This window comes from Terrapene carolina, unplaced genomic scaffold (genome assembly GCF_002925995.2).
Source record: "Terrapene carolina triunguis isolate 2854851 unplaced genomic scaffold, T_m_triunguis-2.0 Scaffold238, whole genome shotgun sequence".
Lineage (NCBI taxonomy): Eukaryota > Metazoa > Chordata > Testudines > Emydidae > Terrapene > Terrapene triunguis.
Genome location: NW_020664589.1, coordinates 5,271,142 through 5,290,806, shown reverse-complemented (window position 1 = coordinate 5,290,806; position 19,665 = coordinate 5,271,142). Strand labels below are relative to the sequence as shown.

The 19,665-nt window shown below is 45.9% G+C and overlaps 1 protein-coding gene across 1 annotated transcript in view; it reads left to right on the top strand.

The window, feature by feature from the left end:
• MEGF9 (multiple EGF like domains 9) overlaps positions 1–19,665 on the top strand; it is an 82,178-nt gene that overhangs the window by 5,764 nt on the left and 56,749 nt on the right. The window contains exon 2 of the mRNA XM_024192916.3: positions 11–377. Within this exon, the coding sequence (XP_024048684.2) occupies positions 11–377 (367 nt within the window). The remainder of the gene's footprint in view (positions 1–10; positions 378–19,665) is intronic.

Below are 19,665 nucleotides of genomic sequence, written 5' to 3'. Positions count from 1 at the left end.
GCCGCGGGAGCCCGAGCCGGGATCCAGCCCGGCCCCCGGCGCGGCGCTGCCGGCCACTCGCCCGGCCCCCGGCGCGGCGGAGGGGAACGAGCTCAGCCCCGAGGCCACCGCTCCCCGGCCCACCTTCGCCGCCACGCTGCCGCGCCCCGGTAGCCCCCAGCCCAGCGCCGCCGCGGGGCCCCCGGACGGGGCGAGCCCAGCGCCGCCGGGAGCTGAGCCCAGCCCCGGCACCGCAGCCTCCTCAGCCGCGGCGGGGTCTCCCCTGCCAAGCCAACGGGCCCCGCGCCCCGACGGCACCAGCGCCGGCCTCCCCGCTGCAGTCCCTTCCCCACCTGCCGAGGAGGAGGACGTGGCCGCCGGCGGCAGCAGCAGCAAAGGTGAGTCCCCTCCCCGCCCTGCCTCTTTTCCTGCCGGCTGACAAGCAAGGGACTCGCCGGGTTATACGGGAAACGGGGCGATGAGGGAGATGCTCAAGGTGCGCAGTGATGCCTGAGGCTCCAGCAGCACCAAAGGGAAACAGCCCTGGTCCCTCCCTCTCCCCCAGCTGCTGGTGTCTATGGAAATTTCTGCTGATGGTGGCAGATGTAGACAGGCCGTGAGAAAAATGTGCTTCCACTTTTCCCTCCCCACTTCCCCCACCAAGAAATCGTTGGCAATACTCTGATGTTCAGCAGTGGTCAGCAAAGGGTCATTTTTTCTTTTTTAATTCCTCTGGTTTTCTCACCTCTCTGCTTTTTCTCTTTTTTCTTCTGGTGGTATATTTGGGTCAGTCGTGGCATTTAAAATAGAAGACCCTGCAGTGGGATTTTCAGGATCAGGCCAAATAAAGTTTTGTTTAAAAATAAACAAGGGGCAGGTGTAAACTTGATCAGTTGCACATTAACAGAGGGTGGAGGCTTTTAGCTTTTCATTCACTGCTTTTTCTCCTGCACGCCTGTGTTGATGACATATGGACCGTAATGACAGATGGACACAGGATAAAACCCCAGACAAGAGTGTGAAGCCTTATTCTAGGCAGATGCCTGATGTCCGGTATCTACCTTGACAGACACCTGCGGTTTTTACCTTTTTATTACACTTTGGCTACACTGCTCATGCAAATACAAAAAATTGAGCTTAATTGAGCTGGAATATACCCAGAATTTCACCACTTGTTTTTATAAATGGATGTGAGGGTGAGAAAGTAAATGTGGAATTTTGTTATGTACACATACTAACCCTTACTCTGGGGTTGATTCTGCTCCCATTGAAGTCAATGGGAATTTAGAAATCGGATTAAATAGTAGCAGGTTCCATGCCCCTATATTAAATAATGCTTGTACAAGCAAAGATCAGATTTTTCTATTGACCAGGGAGCCACAAGGAGGAGTTTCATTTAAAAGAAACTTATTTTTAGAGCCTTTTATATTCTAAATTGTACATGGAGAGGAGGGGGATAATTGTTTGTGATGCCTTCAAGCAATGGTTTCCAGAACAAATAGTGCAAATAAAGATGCACTGGGCTCCAATTCTGCTCCCTTTGAACTTGATGACAAAACTCCCATTGGCTTCAAAGGGAGAGGATCGGATTCATGTTGTGTTGATAAAGGGGGCATGTCAGCCATAATGGGGGATGGGGTAAAATCCATACAACACCCATGACACACCTGTATATCTATAGGTATTTATATATATGGGGGGGAACCTGGGCTGCTTGTAGGAGAATACATGGAAGACGTGTCTTTGGTATAATCACAAGTACAGAAGATGATTGATCCCTGAGCGTGCAAGGGATGGGGAGGGCACAAGACACCTTCCCCTCCATCTTGAGTTAATTGTGCAGGGGCCCAGGAGAAGATGCTGAGTGCAAGAATAGCTCCTGGCTAGAGTAGCAGCACCCTTAAAGGGGCAGGGAGGAGTGTGGAGGGGAGGGCATGATCCTCCTTCCACCCTAGCCAGCAGAACTGGGAAGGTTCAAGGGGAGACCACACTACACCTTTAGAGATGTAGCAACCAGTGTGTGCCCACTGTAAGGCATTGTGCTCCCTGGCCAGCACCTAAAAGGCAAGTTGAGTCCTAAGATTAAGAGATTCTATCCCCACGTCCACATGCCGGTGACAGGAAATTCACGTAGACTGGGATTTGTGGTACTTGTGTTTATGTGGATGTTGCCTAAATTCTGTAGGTTGGGGAGGAGGGAAAGGGATATGCAAATGATGAGTATTTGCTGAGACTTTGTGAGGGAGCCTGGGAAAGTGCAATGCCTGATTTTCATGTGAGTAAAAAAGGCCTTCAGCTTTTTTCCATTCTGGGAAGTATCACAACATAGTCATAATCAGCTCTAGGGCTGATTCTGCTTCCATTGAATTCAGTGGAGCTATACCCAGTTATACCAGTTGAGTATCTGAACTTTATTTTTGTATTGGCTCTTCCATACATCCGTATCCCCAAAATGCCTTAGAGAGCCATTATGGGAAAGTGTGAGATACGAAGCAGAAGAGGCCAGGGAGAAAAGCTGTTTTCAGCTGAGATTTGAAATGATATGGAGAATTAGCAAGGTGGACCATACACTCCTCTCCAGAGCTTTCATGTTCTCATCCACCTATGTTGGAAACTCAGTTTTCTCCTAATGAAAGTAGACAAAACTCCATTGAAGTCAATACAGTTCCCATTTACTCCAGCAGAGAATTTGTCCCTATAATTTTAGAAATGAAGACTATTTAGACAGACACATAAATACCCCCAACATTGAAGATATTTTGAAGAAACTATGTCAAATTCCGGACAAGGATCTGAAACAGGGTGGTATTTTGCTGCTGTTTCTTACCACTTCAGCAGTCAGTGTCCTGAGCAGATGATTTTAGTCAGCTTTTCTTACATGGCTAGAAATGCAGTTTGTGGGAAACCTGGATTCTTCCCCTTTCACACCCCCACTTCCCTTTTGTTTCTGTTGAGTTTTGTGTCTTTTTATTTCCTTGTGAAGATACAGGATGGTTTAAGGTTGGAAATGATAGATAACACTAGGAGAGGGTTGTATTTTCTCAGAGCAAAAGCAACCTTCTCAGTTGTACAATGATTAAACTTCATCTCCTCTGTCAACAAACTAATCGAGTGAGTTGCAGTTTCCAGAATGTGTCGTTTGAACCTGAGGGCCTGAAGTATTGAGAGTGAATAGACAGGTTGTTGAGTCATATAAAGTAAATAATCTCCAACTGATTTTATGCGTAGTGTTTCTCTGCTAACTGATTGAACTCTGTTAGGAGAGAAGATGACTTATATTAGGAGCAGCCACTATAGCCACCACCCAAAAATGTTTATGGTCATGCCTAGAAGTACTGTTGTGTATCACCTCCAAAACAGGTAATGCAGCATCAGAAAGTACTGCTCCTCTATTACACAGCCTCCAAAAGGACTACTTCTAGCGGCAGTATCTTGGAAAGATGTCCAAAAACCTCACTTTTTAAGGCCGAGAGAACCAGGGCCTCTTGATTTTATGCTTTATTGAGAAAGTGAGCAGCGCTGTCTAGTTTCCATATAGGCAAAAGTACAAGTATCATGCATAGGTGATGCAAGACATGAAGGAAAGCTCAAAATTTAATGAGGATCCTCACTCTTCCATGTTCTGTGCATGATTCTTCCATGTTCGCTGGGATGGGTGGTTTCAGTTAAGGACTGGGAGTCAGGGATTCTTGAGTCTAATCCCAGTGCTGCCTCTGACCTCCCCTCCCTGCCCTGGGGCAAGTTCCTCGCTGTGCTTCAATTTCCTCATCTATAAAATGGGAACAACAATACTTCCCCTACCTACCTCAGGGATGGAAAGACCATTTGTTAATAATGCTTGTGAAGCTCTTAGAAGTTGGTAAATGCTAATTATTAATAATAGCTACAGCCAGTTGATCTCTACATTATTCAACTTTGGTGCCTTTATACCACAATGATGGGCACCCTAGAAACACCTCCATGGACAGGTTACACTCACTCTTGCATGTTGTTTGTTAGTAAAGGCAGTTGAGTTTGATTCGTGGAGGGTTTACTGTACAGTAACAGATGTAATGGGTTTAGGTCACCGAGTCCGGAATACATGAACCAGGAGAGCAGCAATATAATAACGTCTCTTTTTTCGTGTGCAGTTTAGTTCATTTTAATCCGAGGCGTATATCTGATTTCATATAGAAAAGCCTGTTCGACTTGCAAAGTTGGTATACATGATAGGCACAGCCTGATATCAGCATGCACCCTAGTTAATCCATATATTTTTAGTCCCGTTCCAATCTATGAAGTGTCACTGGGAATCCTGTAGGGTCAGAGATTCATTTTCAAACAGTCATGTGTGGTTTTAACCACACGACTACCATTAAAATCAATGGGCATCAGAATAAATCCCTCCATCTTGATTCCTTTCCAGAGCCTCAGGCCCAACCCCAGAAGATGGACAGGCAGGTAGACCTATTAAATGCAAAATGGTTTGCTACACAGAAAATAGATTCATTGCTACCTACACCTCAGTCCAAAACCCTGAATCCAGACATCTCTGGAATTTTGAGGTTATTTGAAATCTGAACCAAGATTCAGATTTCAGAAACTGCCTCCACTTTTGCTATGGTTCGAACTGGATCTCTAGCTCAGTACCACCAAAATTTTGGGTGTAGAGAATCTGGTTCCTGATCTGAATTTTGCAACATGTACATTTTGGGTGTACGGAAAAAAAAAATCCTCGTTCTGAGCACTGATTGCGAAAGGTACCTGAAGTGATTGTGGATATGCAGCATTATTTGCATAAACGAAGCAGGTCTTGGTATATTGAAATGTGGGGTATCAGGCAAAGCAAGGTGTACGGACAGTAAGTGACCTGTGTAACCACATTTAGAATACTACTGTATCTGCCGCTTTGTTACTGGGAATAGTCTATCCGGATTGAAAAGGTGCAACCGAAAGCAGCCAGATTGATTGTGTCTGTGTTAGAAAGAAAGATTAGCTAATAGACGTTGCTCACAAACAAGAGACTAAGGCAAATCCCATAGAGGGATATAAAATCCTGGAAGGAGTACGGTACTTCCAATCAGCTGTCTTGTAAACAAGAGATGTTTCGGGAGTGGGGCCATTGAGGGCATTTGCAGCTCTGTTTCCTTACTCATCCAGACACCTCATGGCCCTGATTGGGTCCCCGCCTCTAGTTTGCCATTGGCTGTGTCCTTGAGATTTGTGCTTCGGGGAGAAGTGCAGTGTGCAGGACATAAAGGGGAAGGCAGGGTGGGATACGTATGGGGCTGGGAACCAGGAACAGCTCAGGTCTAAATCCCCGACTCAGCCATAGGCTCCCTCTGTGACCTCAGGCAAGTTACATGAACCTGGGTCTTAGTTTCCCCATCGGTAGATGAGGGATAATAACACTTGTCCACCTCACAGGGGGGTGGGACAATGTAATATTTTAACATGCACGGCACTTTATAAATCTGGGCTAACACACAAAGCAGCATTGTAAGGAAAGAGATTGGATCCAGCTGAACATTCCCAACATTTTATAGAATCCCACCCATTATTGCATCAGACTTAAGCCTCTTGCATCAAATTTTCAAAGCTCCTAAATGCCACTGGGACTTATCCTGCTAAGGCACTTAGCTGCGTTGTGAAAATTTTACCCCTTGTCACCAAAGCGCTACAGAACTCCTTTGCCCCTGCTTATACATCTTCCTTTGTCAAGCTTCATTTGGGCTCCACAACCTCTCAGCTGCTTTTGCCTCCGTATTTATCAGCTTCTCACACAATCCCTTCTGTTCCTTCTTCCACAAACCCCTCTCCTTTACACTGAATGACCCCCTCGCAGCTGATCCGTGTTTCCCTACCCACATTTAAATCCCTCATAAAGACCCACTTCTGCTGCAGTACCTGCAGTGAATTGAGCCGACTTGCGTGTCATTTGCCTGTTACAATGCCCTTTTCTCTGTGCTCTGTCTGTTTGTCTTTCCTTAGCCTCTGAGCTTCTCCTTGAGCACATAGGAAGTGCTGAATGCATAGTAGGTGTTACCTTAGAGAAATAATACTAAGGGCTGTTTGTGAGGTTCTCACGTGACGTTTGGATTTGGGCCTATGTTTAATAAAGAACTGAGGATCAGTTGCTTTCCAAGTACCTGAAAAGCAGGCAGCTGTTGGCTGCTTTTCATTGGGAAAGAGAAACAATTTTGAGGTCTTCTTATTCAAATATAGGCTAGCATGGAAACTTGAGACCTGGACAGCGTATTCCCCAACACTCTTTGCTTTCCTTTCTTCCTCCATCTGACTGAGGCTGATCTGTCTCTTGTCTGCTCACATAGTTGCTGCTCTCTTCCCTAGATTTTCACCACCGGATGAGTGCCATGAGCGTCCTCTTGCCACTGCTGCTGGGGGTTGGTGTATCTCAGTATGGCGTGGCAGGACGGCAGGGCTGCACAGTGGTCCCTTTTGGGTGCATTAGAAGATGTAATGCAGGAATTACTGGGTGAGGTTCTGTGGCCTGTGTCATGCAGGAGATCAGACTAGATCATCATAGTGGCCCCTTCTGGCCTTAAAATCTATGACCTCCAAGCAGGGAAGGCTCCCAATCCATGGATATTGGGATCTCTCTGGTGCTGGGAGACAACTCAGCTGAAAGCAATCCAGGAAGAGCCTGATGACGCCTGCCTTATCTTAGACATAAGGGATGGGATATGATATGTATAGAACGACCTATGGGAAGCTGCTGCAAGCCGGCACAGGCCTATCCTCTTGCTGAGCACCTGGAAATGCAGCTTACGCTCGGTATCATTTGAAAGCTCGGGATTTGCAGTTCAATGTGGCTGCCGAGATATCACGGTTTCAAGGAGACGTCACCAGGATTTTTTAAATTTTCTTCTAAGAAATGGAAATTGAATTACAGCTGTGAAGGCTGGGATGTAAGGAATGATCGTGCTACATAGAAACCATCCTGGGAGGGGCCAGAGGAGTGAGGGTGTTTGTTATAAATCATGAGCCTCCTATTGTGAGTGTGAAAAAAAAAAAAAAAAAAAAAAAATCCTGCTGCCTTCAGCAGGAAACAGAACAACCCTGTACTCATCGCTGCCTCCATGGAGAGGGTGTGCTGTGGTCTCAGAGCCATGTCAAACTCACGTTTGCATCAAACTATCAGCAGTGCCAACTACAAGCATTAAAAAAAAATCATGAATGAGGACAGAAAAATATGAGATTTTAAAACAATAAATTGTGGGTCTTCTTACTTGTTAGTTCTTGAGCCTTTAGGGATCACGTTTTCAAACTTTCTCAGCAATGAAGAGGGTTAGAAATTTGTATGTTTTTTTTTTTTTAATTAAAACTGAGTCTCACATAATCACATGACTCCAGGAGCTGGGGCTGGAAGAAACCCCCCCCAAAATGGTCAGTATAAAATCGCAAGAGTTAGCAATGCTGAATTGGAGAACATCCCGATCTGTCTACTTAAGGTACTTATCTGGCTCCATCATTGTAGTGTGTGAGCACCTCACAATCTTTGAATGTATTTATCCACACTATTCCCCTGTGAGGAATGGCAGTGCTGTTATTCTCATTGAGCAGATGGGGAAATGAGGCACGGAGAGACGAAGTGACTTGCCCCAGGTCACACAGGAAGCCTGTGGCGGTACAGGGAATTGAACCCCGGTTTCAGGCCAGGGGTTAGGGCCCAGCTTGTCTTTCCTTTCTGGTAACTAAAACCTTAGTGCTTGATCACCCCCCCACTTGCAACAGAGCCTATGGCAGTGGAAAATCACAGCAGAGTTTTCTCCCAAATTGTTCTGCAATGGGAGGTAGGATTTTCCCCCATCTTACATAACCCCCCTGAGTCCTCCTGTTTCTGCATGGATCCTTGTGGTTCACAGCAGGCTAGAGCCATTCACATGGAGTTCCTGTACCTCTAGACTGGCCATTTATTCTTGACAATCTCCGCAACTTCTCCATTACTTGACAGTGGGGTCCCAATAAAGATGCTTGCTGTATACTCAGACATACCTCACCTACCTTGTCTGGGACCAAGTTGGCTACAACAACACTGTGAAGAAGCCCATCCAGGCAGTTAATTGAATAACTATCACCATAAAAGACCATCAGGGTCAGTTGTAGGGAGATGCTCCTAGAGAGAGGAGTTCATTGAGCTCTTGGCAGGAGAAGGACTGTGAACCTTTTCAAGCTGGACAGGTGAAAGGCGTGAATAAAAAGGGGGTAGGTGGGGAAAAGCTAACAGGGCCTAGAGCTGGCCTCTGGGAGGAGAACTAGGGGACTCCTGGCTTAATGGTTGGATCTGAGAGGCTGAGGAGGTTTCTTTGTCCGCTGGAAAAAGAGCAAATAAATCAGACCCTGCAAAGGAGGCATCTTGTTCTCAGTTCCTAGGTCTGAGTAAATCATTGCAAGACCACAAGGAGGGAGGGAGGAAGGGCAGCTGGCCTCCAAAGCCACCATCTGCCACAACGGGGAATGTTTGAGGATGGTGGTCTACAGCACACTCAAAGAACCAAATCGGAGTTTCAGGGATGTAACAGTGGCAGGATCAGGCCTTTGCTATTTTGGCATTTGAAATCTGAATCTCGGTGCCGTTAGAACTGAAATACCTTTGCTGGAAAGAGAACTCAGCCTTAAAACTGCCACCAACCTCTTTTCCCTTCCCTGTAAGGAAAGAGCAGCCACAGAGGTCAGTTCCTCAAAGGTGAGACTGACTTACCCTGGAAGTGTGAATAGGGGGTGGCACGTAGCTGTGGCAGACCAAGGAAAGGATCATGACTCTGAAAGGCAGAGTCCCGTCTCTGCTTCCACCCTCCCTTGCTCTTGAGGGGAAGTAAGTAATCCGCTATTGCTCATTATAGTAGCAGGTTACACTTCCCCTGCCCTGCACCAGCCCGGCGGTGCCTGCTGTCCTGTGGGATAGGCCAAAGACTGCGTTATTCCAGTCCCATTTCCCATCCACCTCCTCCTTCCCCTCTGCGGACGTGTGAAGCAAGTTGCAGCGCTGCACCCAAGGGCCTGATCCAAAGCCCATTGAAGTTAATGGAAAGATTTTAGTGGGGTTTGAGTTAGGCCCCTGGTCTCCAACACACAGGTAATTCATTCTGCTGCTTATAAAATTGAAACCTTCATGCCATTTGGCAGACAGGAAATGGTTCCACGGATCTGATCTGATTGGCCAAGCTCTCAAGAGGGAGCGGAATGTTGCTACTCTCAAGATTTATCTTTTATCAATAGAAATAAACTCATTTCCATGCTGGCTGCGAGGAGTTGGGGTTTCTCTTGGGAACGTGTGGCTGGGGGAAGGGATTGTTGTTTCTGCTTTCCTCCATTAAAAACATATTTTAAAAAACAGTTTACAGGGACTGAATTGCCTTACATAAATTAGATTGCAGCAGAGACTTTGTTTAGCTGTTCTAAATGAGGTTCCTGCAAAGGCTTTGATTAGCTTCAGAGCCCTGGTTGCCCATAGATCCTGCCCCCTCGGGTCACGCTGAGCAGCCATTGAAATCGACAGGGCTCCTTGTATAATAAGGCATTGATCAGCATGAATATGTGTGGAAGGGGGACAGAATCTGGCCCCAAGGTAGGGATTTTTATATCTGCTACCTAAAGGCTAGATTGGAACCCTACCATGTACTCTGCCTACACGGGTGGTGAGTAGCTGCACCACCTCATGAATGGACCAGAGAACCCGTTAGGATTCAGAACCTCAGGTCCACCCCTGCTCCTGCCCGCTGGAGGAGTGAGTTACTTCACTGCCTTCTTGAGAACAGCATGCGACCCCTCTCTGCTCCTGGCCAGGGCTCCTCCCCCTCACAGAGGGGAATTTTCAGAGGAGTCGTCCCACCTGTCCTCCCCACAGCCAGTGTCACAGTCTGAGCAGGACCCAGTGGGAGAATAGTAGGGGCTTTGTAAGATTGAATTAGGTGGGACAGTCTGGCTCTCAGCGGTTGTTTTCATCGAACAGAAGAGAGAGATGCTTGGTTGAGGGGGTTTTCTGGAACATACACCGCTGACTGCAGAGAACAGACCATCTAAACATGATGACATAGCACTAATCTGCCTAGGAATGTTTGATCTTAACAAAGCCAGCCCATTGTTTAATGACTGAATTCCTTTCCTGGTTGATGCTCTTTAGGCTGTTCTTCTATTAATTCCACTGAGAGTTGGCAACACGTGCAGAATTGCAGAATAGGGGTAGAGGATGGGCTTTCATGGCCCTGCTACACAAGAGCCGAGCAAGTGAGATCAACAGGATGATTCTACCTAAGGAGGACTGCAGGGCTGGCTCTAGAATTTGTACTCTCTGCTCCATGCACACATGCGTCCTATTTCAGAGCAGGGGTAAGTGGCAGCAACCTCAGTGGAGCTGCATCTGCTTACACCAAGTCTGAGTTTGACCCCATGCTATTCAGACTAGACGTATGCTGAATGCCCAGTATTTGAAGTAAAATTTGCCCATAAATGTAACCAATTCAGAGTTTAAGCACGAGAGACTAGAGCTTTTTCCTGCAAAACTCCTGAAACGCTGCCCCTTCCTCTAAGGTTCAGGTGTACACTATAAGATTTGCCATGATGATCAGCTAGCATTTTGAATTCATTAACCCCGCATCCATATAAATAAGCCCAGAGAAGAGCAGCCAGCCATGACAGTCTTGGGTATTTGCTAGTACTCATCGCTGTACGTGCCTTTTACAAATTGGACAGCGAACTGGTTCTGTTGCCTTTCAGTGAGAAACTGAACTATTGTGTTTCTCTCTTCAGAGTTCCTGAGCTGTTTGTAGTCACCCTTCACACTGACTGAGAACCCTTTCTCAGGGTATGTCTGAATGCCCTCAAGCACTGCTTTTGGGGCGTGTCACCCAACATTCCATCAGTCATGCTTTCTGCCACGGGAACAACAGTGCCAATGCCTCTCTATCTAGAAAAAGGAGGCTGCATGGCCCAGTGGTTAGGGCCATAATCTGGGAATGGTGAGACCTGTGTTCAGCTCCTTGCTGTACCACAGGTGACCTGTGTGAACTTGGGCAAGTCACTTAGCCTCTCCGTGCCTCAGTTCCTCATCTGTGAAATGGGGACAATAGCACTTCCCTACTTCTTAGTGGTATTGTGAAAGTGACTACATTACAAATGAGGTGCTTAGATGCTACAGTGATTGAAGGCCATAAAATGACAGGGGGGAATGTGGGTCTAGGACAGAGCAGACTAAGAGCTGGGAGTCAGGATGCTGGGGTCATATTTTCAGTTCTGTTGGTCAGAGACATTAAGGTCAGATGGGGCCATTGTGATCATCTAGTCTGACCTCCTGCACATCTCAGGCCACAGAACTTCATCCATCCTCTCCTGTAATAGACCCCTAACCTCTGGCTGAGTCGCTGAAATCCTCAAATCTTGATTTAAAGACTTCAAGTTACAGAGAATCCACCATTTACTCTAGTTCAAACCAGCAAGGAACTCGTGTCCCACAATGCAGAGGAAGTTTAAAACAAACAAACAAACAAACCCCAAACCCCCATGGTCTCGGCCAATCTGACCTGGGGGAAAATTCCTCCCCGACCCCAAATACGGTGATCAGTTAGACCCTGAACATATGGGCAGGACCCACCAGCCAGACACTTGGGAAAGAATTAGCCTATGGCTGAGTCGGGGATTTAGACCTGAGCTGTTCCTGGTTCCCAGCCCCATACGTATCCCTCCCTGTCTAGTTCCCATGTCTGGCTGTTGGATGTATTTGCCATTAGCAGGTGCAGATGAACCGCAGCTGCTGTCTTGCTCTGTCACCTGTACAAGTTAATTCGGGCCAGCCACTGTTCACATTTGAAGTCAATGGGAGTTTTGCCATTGAGTGTAATGGGAACAAGCCTGTGCTCTTAATCTCTCCATGCCTTATTAATGTTTTCCATAAAATGGGTATAATACCTGTCTACCTCCCAGCAGGGTTGCCAGGCTTAATTAATTAGCGAGCATCTGGAAAGTTGGTTGGAATTTCCCCCATACATGTCCATGTTGATTCAGTTAGGGCTGCTGACACATTCTGGACCTGCAGCTGCTACTCTTCAAACCACAACCAGGGATGTAGCTAAATTTTGAAATGAGAGGAAATGTGAACACATAGGGACATTTGTTCTTTGAGGGGGAGTATATTCCTCCCACCTCAACCCGGCTTCCCAGCTCTTCATGGCTATTCTTACTAAATGAGTTGTAAATGTGGCTAATTTGACATTTCACAAGCTTTAAACTTGTGTGTGTGATATATAAAATCTGTGTTAATCTCTTATTTCTTGCTTTATGCTGCATCTTCTCTGTGTAATCAGTAGGCTGCATATAACCTTTACTAGCATAACTGGTCATGCTTGCAGCATGCTTTCAACTGAATCTGCTTCATTCCTTTCCCTACAAATTATATTGCATCAGTTTTCAGGCCGCTTTACACTGTATTTTGACTGATTGGCTGCCTCTATTCACTGATAACGCAGGTAAGATTGCTTTGATCCTGTATTATTTATGGAAATGATGGCATGTATTTCTGGGCAGCTGATTAATGCCATGTGTATTTTTAATGTTCTAGCTTTACTGTGTGAGCTGTGCTAAATGATTATATTGTCAAGCTGGGTTCTTTAAGTTGCTTATGAAAGCATGTTGAAATGGATCATATTTGTTTTTTTTTCAATAGCCTCCTCTTGTAGTATTTCAGTTCCCATAGATCCTTTCTTTTAAGGGTCACTTGCATTAGCACGGTGCATTCATGTTTTATTGGTAACAATAGAGAATTCATTGACTGCATTACACAGCCCGTGAATTTAGAGCATCTAGTTGGAGATTTAGAGCATCATGGAAGATAGAGATGTGAAAACAACCTGTCAGGTCTTCTAATCCATTCCCTTCCTAGTGCTGATTATTTCCTGCAGGGTATATTTCTGCATCTTTGTCTAGTCTAGGTTTAAATGCCACAGTAGTGGCGCTTCCACCACCTCCCTAATCCATGCTGGTAAGGATTGTTCTCTGTCTGTGGGAAGCGTGATGGGGGGGGCCTGTGCACACTCAGTCCCTCCTGGAGGAGGGCAAACCAGAGTTAAATAGACAAGAAAGATGAAGTGGCGGATGTGTAGCTGCAGTGTATGTTCTCCCCCGTCAACCCTTTCCATTCCTGGGAGCCCATGAAAGCTACTCTATGGCAGCTCTGTGTTGTTGGGCCTCTAACTCTTGTACTGCGATGGCACCTAGAGGCCTCAACCAAGTGAAAGCTCCATTGTGCTAGGTGCTGTACAAACCCAGAGGAAATAACAGTCCCTGTCCCAAAGAGCTTACAGTATAAAAGGCAAGACAAGGGTGAGACCAGTGAAGATGAGGGGAGAAGATGAGTGGGGAAACAAAAATAACAGGCTGCTTTGACACTGATTGTGTGTGTGTACCGCTCTGCCCGTCCCCAGCAGCAATCCTAACTCTGGAAGGACAACTGCAGCAGCAGCAGCATCCTACCGAAAAAGGGAAACGAGTCTAATTCGGGGCATATAATTACTGTCTTCTGTCGCCCAGTGTTTAACAGCCAAGGTTAGCGGGTACTAAGGAAACAGTTTTGATCATACCATAAAGAAGTATCTCAGTGACGACTGTACTTTCCGGAGTCAGGCAATGACTCATTCCGAGGACACCACCTGAGTCAGAAGATCTCGCTGTTCCTAAAAGAGATTATTTTTAATCATTCCCTGTGACCTTTATTATAATGCAGTATGCAACATGCCCCGCCCCCACCTTTATTTGATTCTCAACCCAAGGGTTGGGGAATCCCTTTCAGAACTGTCGATTCAAAGTAGATCGGGATTTACCAGGTCTTTTCACGGTAACTCTGTTGTTTAGAGGCAGAGTTTCTGAATGGTGGGACAGTCCTAGATCCTGTAAAGGAGCCCAGCAGACCCCGTTTCCTTCTAGCTTGGAAGGGTGTAGGTTTCCCAGTTCCTGGAAGCAGTAAGTAGACGTCCTTCAGTTCACTTGCAGAGAAAATAGGGTGAGAAGGCATTTCCTTTATGTAGTCTCACCTGAAGTGAAATGTGCCAGCTTTGCGCACTCTGCGGTGTTCTGATGTGGCTTCCTGAAGGAATCAGCTTTTTCTCTGCAGTCTTAGATGCAGCACGACTAGCGTCCTCTGGGGTAGTGATGGCACAAGTAAAGAGTGAGGCAGCACACTGGTGAGGCTGTGGATTGGGACTTCCTGGCTCTGGGGCAGCCCCCGTTCCATAATTGATGTTATGGGAGCCTTTGTGTAAGTTGCTGAGCTCCATACCCATTAGTACACTGGCTATAATGGGTCAGATTCACCTCCTAGCCCACATCCCAGTGCCAGCCTGTTGGATCCCATGGGGAATTCTCTTCTGTGAGAGGACAGGTGTTTTGTGGTTCCCCCCCGCCTCTCCCCCTGCCATCCTCACTTGGAGATTCCACCATGCAGATTCTGCACCGTCAGGAGAACTGCAACAGAGCTCACACTGATGCATGGATTTGCCCCCAACACTTGTGCTGTAGTGGGGAACTGTAAGGCATGGTCAAGTCACGTTTGAATGAACAGGGAGGAAGGAGGGATGGTCTTGCCGTTAAGGCACTGGGCTGGGGTTCAGAACACCAGGATTCAATTCCCAACTCTGCCACAGACTCCCAGTATGGCTTTGGGCAAGTCCGTCGTCACTCTGCGTTTCTTTTCCCATCTGTACAATGGGAATGACAACACTGCCTTTCTCCCATCCTTTGTCTAGATTGTAAGGTGTGCAGAGCAGGGATTGCCTTGTGCTCTGTACATGTACAGCGCCTAATACAATGAGACCCTCATCTTGGTTGGAGCCACGGGGGGCTACTGTACTTCCAATAAGAAATCATGCTCTTCGAAATCCTTGCATGAAAGGTGCTTTAAAAGTGCAAAGTATTATTGTTATTATTTATTATTATTAAGGCTGGTTGAATGAAACTCAGCATTTTTCCCATTGGAAAATGGAAATTTGTGAAAAGTCAAAATTTTCTGTGGGGAAAAGATTTTGGTGGAATTTTCCATTGGAAAAATCTAAATTGAGGGTTTCTGAAACAAAAATTTTCAAACTTCTTGTTTTCACAAAAAGTTTCAATATTTGACTTATTTTTGTGCTCTGATTTGGAATGAAAACAAGTGTTGAAATATCAGACATTCCCCTTTCCAGTCAGCTCTCTTTCTTACCATAAATAAACAAAACATAGCTTTACTGGTTTGTTTTGCCCAACATACAGACCTAGTGACATGTAAACACCATAAAGGCGGCCATATATAGAGGAGAAAAATAGGACAGAGTCTTTTATGTCTGCATCAGAATAGATGACATGGAAACAGGAGAGACTTTCTGGGTAGACTTAAAAACTAGGAGCTGTCCTTCCAAAATAGGAATAGCTTGCATGAGTAATTGACTAAATAAACGCCAGTTTTCCTCCACACCTTTGCTTGGCTATTAAATATATGGTCTTGTTTTACTTCTTTAGGAAACCAAGCAAATTGAATTGCATAACACAAGACAGATTGTATAAGATGGTTTCATTTCCATACCCCTTTTCCCCCTGCAGTTCTACAACCAACAGTCTAGGAAAGCTGATGGTTGTTTTTTTTTTTTTTAAATTATTTTGAATTAATCTGACTCCACGATATCAAGTACAGAAAGTTAATCTGTATCCGAAGAGTTTCGGTAAACAAAGTTTCCCAAACCAAATCAGAGTGCAGACCTGCTGGCTCTTGTCGGGGCTGGATATTGTTCTTTTTCTTTTCCTAGAGCCTCCTCTTCTATTTATAGCAGCCACTTCATTCTCTGCCTTTGTCATATTCTCAATCTGGCTTTTTCCTTTTTTGTGGGGTTTTCTTCTCTTCAAGTCCTGTTACTTGGGCAAAACTCCTCCTGACGTCAACTGAGGTTATATCAGTGGAACTTGCCTCCTCTGCCTTGGGGATTTGACCCAAATACAGCCGCCGGTGCAGACCTGCAAAGCGGCTGTTTGCACAGTTGGAGTTTACCCTGTTTTCAAGCCTGGGGAACGTCTTCCAGTGCAAATAGTGACTTTGCCTATCTGTGCTGGGAGTGCACTGGTGCTGTAATTTGAGTGAATCCCTAGGGTGGACAAGACCTGGAAGCAGAATTTGGTCCAGTGGATGATTTGCCTCCGTAGGGAGCCCTGCATAGGGTTGGCTGTCTTCACTCTGTGTAGACATCCTCTTCCTATTTGTCTTTCTGTCCCCTTTTTGCCCTCAGTTATTCAGATACTTACTATGACTTATTTTTTATTACCTTGGTGCCTAAAAACCCTAGTTAAGGGGCAGGACCCCGTTGTGCAAGGTGCTGTACAAGAACAGAACAAAAAACAGGAGTTTCCCATGTGCTGCAATAAAGACTTCCTACCATATCCCCAACACTGAATGCTAGTGGGTTATGATGACTCTCCTCTTTGTCCTCACTGGAGATTAAACCCCAGGCTTCTAGAGCCCAGGATGTGACCCTCTGGAGATTGTGCTAAAGTCCCTTAGCTAGGAGCTTGTAGTAGGTTCATTCTGTATGGATCAGGTGCAGAGGGGGCTGTAGAACGCACACCTAACCATGAGCGACACAATGTCAAGCTGGGGGAGGAGCTAACTTCTCCAGCGAGTTACACTGTGAGAGAGAGTTCACCGAATACCTGTTATGAAAGAAAAGCAAGCAAACATTATACCTGCTGAAGAGCTTCTCCCTTCAAGGGCAAGCTGGACATACAGGGCATAAGCTCTCTGCAAAGTACATATTATTATTAACATGCTTTCCTTGGCTTGCGGCTGCTGTTGAGAAATCCAAGACTGGCTCCAGATAATGAATGACAAACATTTGCCTTGGCTTAATTATTTTACTGTGAGCATTTTACTCCCGGAAGTTTACTATTCGTTGTTAATAGCGTGTCGCCTTTGACATTAATCCCTACTGGAGCACCACATTGGGACAGTCTCTTTTGTTCCATCTCTCATTGGTTTCTTTTCAGGACACGCTGTTGTGCAAGCCTAACCCGTTTAAAATTAAAATACATTGATGACCAAAATACTTTTAAGGGATGCACTGATAAATGAGTCCCTACATAACAAGCCACGTTTTAGGCCCAATTAGGGAGGAGGAATGATCTTGGTGTGAGAAGACAGGCCTAGGTGTAAGAGAAAGGGGGCTCTATTCCCAGCATTTTATTATTGGTTATTGCGGTAGGGCCTGGAGACCTCAATCAAGGACCAGGGCTCCTTTGTGTTAGGTCAGTGGTTCTCAAACTTGTGTACTGGTGACCCCTTTCACATAGCAAGCAGGGCCGGTGCAACACATTAGGCGACCTAGGCGGTTGCCTAGGGCACTACAATTTGGGGGGCGGCGACCGCGGCGGTATTTCGGCGGTGGGACCTTCCGCCGCCTCTGTGGGGGGTGGCATTTCGGGGCGGGACCTTCCACCACCTAGGGCGGCAGAAAAGCTGGCAGCGCTCCTGATAGCAAGCCGATGAGTGCGACCCCCCCTTATACATTAAAAACACTTTTTTATATATTTAACAACATTATAAATGCTGGATGCAAAGTGGGGTTTGGGGTGGAGGCTAACAGCTCGCGACCTTCCCATATAATAACCTTGCGACCCCCTGAGGGCTCCCGACCCCCAGTTTGAGAACCCCTGTCTTAGGTACTATACACACATACAAGACAGAAGCTGGTCCTTGCCTTTAAAGAGCCTACTGCTCTCTCACTGACTTTGTGTGATGTTGGGCATGTCATGTTAGGGCCTGATTTTCCAGAGGTGTTGAGCAACTGCAGCTCCCATAGACTGCAGTTAGGATTTGGGGAGTCTGGTTTTCAGACTCAAGAGCTTTCTGCCTTGATTTCCTCATCTGTAAAATGAGACAGTACTCCCCCTCGTGCAATGTCACAGGTGTGTTTTTTTGTAAAGTTTAACTCATTCATGTTTGATGCTCTACTTCATACCATGGCACTGAGATACAGTATATGTGTGTGTGTGTGTATATTTTCCTTTCCACTCTCTCATCTAGAAAGTTTGGCTGAGTTTTTATCATGGAAGAATCTCTGTATTTTGGCTTATTTTGGTCTTGGCGTCCTTTGTGCCTGATTCTCCAGTGCCCTGTCCTTGGTGGTATCACCTACATCTCTGCATCTAAAGAGCTTCAGGGGCACTATGCTGATTTACCTCAGTTAAGGATATGGTCCACTGGCTTCAAAGGAGCAACACCGACTTGCACCAGCTGGGCATTTAGCATGTTTACTGCAGTGGAGGTATGCTGATTTGGGGATATGGTGCTTTAATGTAAGAGTGATGCAAGGCATCCACTCTTCAGTTTGACCCACTAAGATCCAGTAAAACACAGGGAGATAGAAAATGTAGAGTCCTTGGTCCATTCTGTTACACTGGAGTGGCACCTACTGGCACTCAGGCTGAATTTGGTCCATTGACTTTAATGCATTGAACCAGCATAATTGAAAGGAGAATTTGGCCTATCTTAGTGACAACAAAGTAATTGGAATGGTCCCTATCACCAACAGCTGATGATTACATGCATTTCCCTATTTAAAACAGATAAACGGCGATTTGAAGCCTAGTAACGTAGGAGGAAGGAATCCCTTAAATTCTCTCTCTCTCTCGCACACTCACCCCATTACAACAGTTTAAAAATAAAAAGGGCTGAATTGCAGGATTGGTTGAAGTTTCATTACCCTGCCAGTTGAGAAGAACAGCGCCAGCAGGCAGAATGGATGGTGCAATGAACATGTCTTATATGCACATCTGCACACCCAAATGAAGCTGGTAGATTTCATTTCAGGCCACTGACCATGCCCATTTAAAATTGCCCTCAGTCCAATACCTGCTTGTATTTCTTACTGGGCTCTGAAGGATGGGACTTCGGAGTGGATGATCCTTGAACTCTTCTTTCCTCTGCTGAGTGAACTATTTTGTGAAACCAGCCAGACAGGTTCGTCCCTGCATTTCTAACACAGTGACACAACAAGTAAGGAGAGAACAATCCAGAAGACTTGAATGTCCTGTTGACCCAGTAGCACAGATGACTCAGGTACTTAGCACTGAGCACATAATAGTAACACACACAGAGAGTGGTTTACGAACATTAACTAGTGAACCCCGTGGAGCAGATCAGGGCTGCTAGAGTTGGGACGGAGAATGCAAGAAGCCCTAGCCCCCAGCCCAGTGCTCCATCTGCTTTCGTTCCTAACCTTGCAGTGAGACCGCATGTACATTTTAGAGAGGGCTTCAGCCTCTAGGAATCTTCCTGCTATAATGTAGATGCTCAATTCCCATGGTGATGAGTGCAGTAAAAATGTCTAGTGTGGCGTATAACATTTATGAATTGTTTTCTCTGTCCTGCACTTTTAAATTTTTTAGGAACTTGCCTATTTGCAGGAGCATTGACTATTTTGTGATGCAGCATGTTAAAGGTGATTTGCACATTCTACCTACTCATGGAGATCTGCAGTCTTGTTTGCCTTGGGGAGGGAGTGGTGTGTGTGTGTGTGTGTGTGTGTGCGCTTTTAAACCACTGTGTATACGGAGAAATCATAACACCCGATAGCTTGGTATTCATTGGGAAGGTTTCAGGGACTTTGTCCTGAATTTATCCAAGTTGGAATGTTTGCTTATGGATGCTGAACTTGCTGTTTAACGGAAATTTTCCTTTTG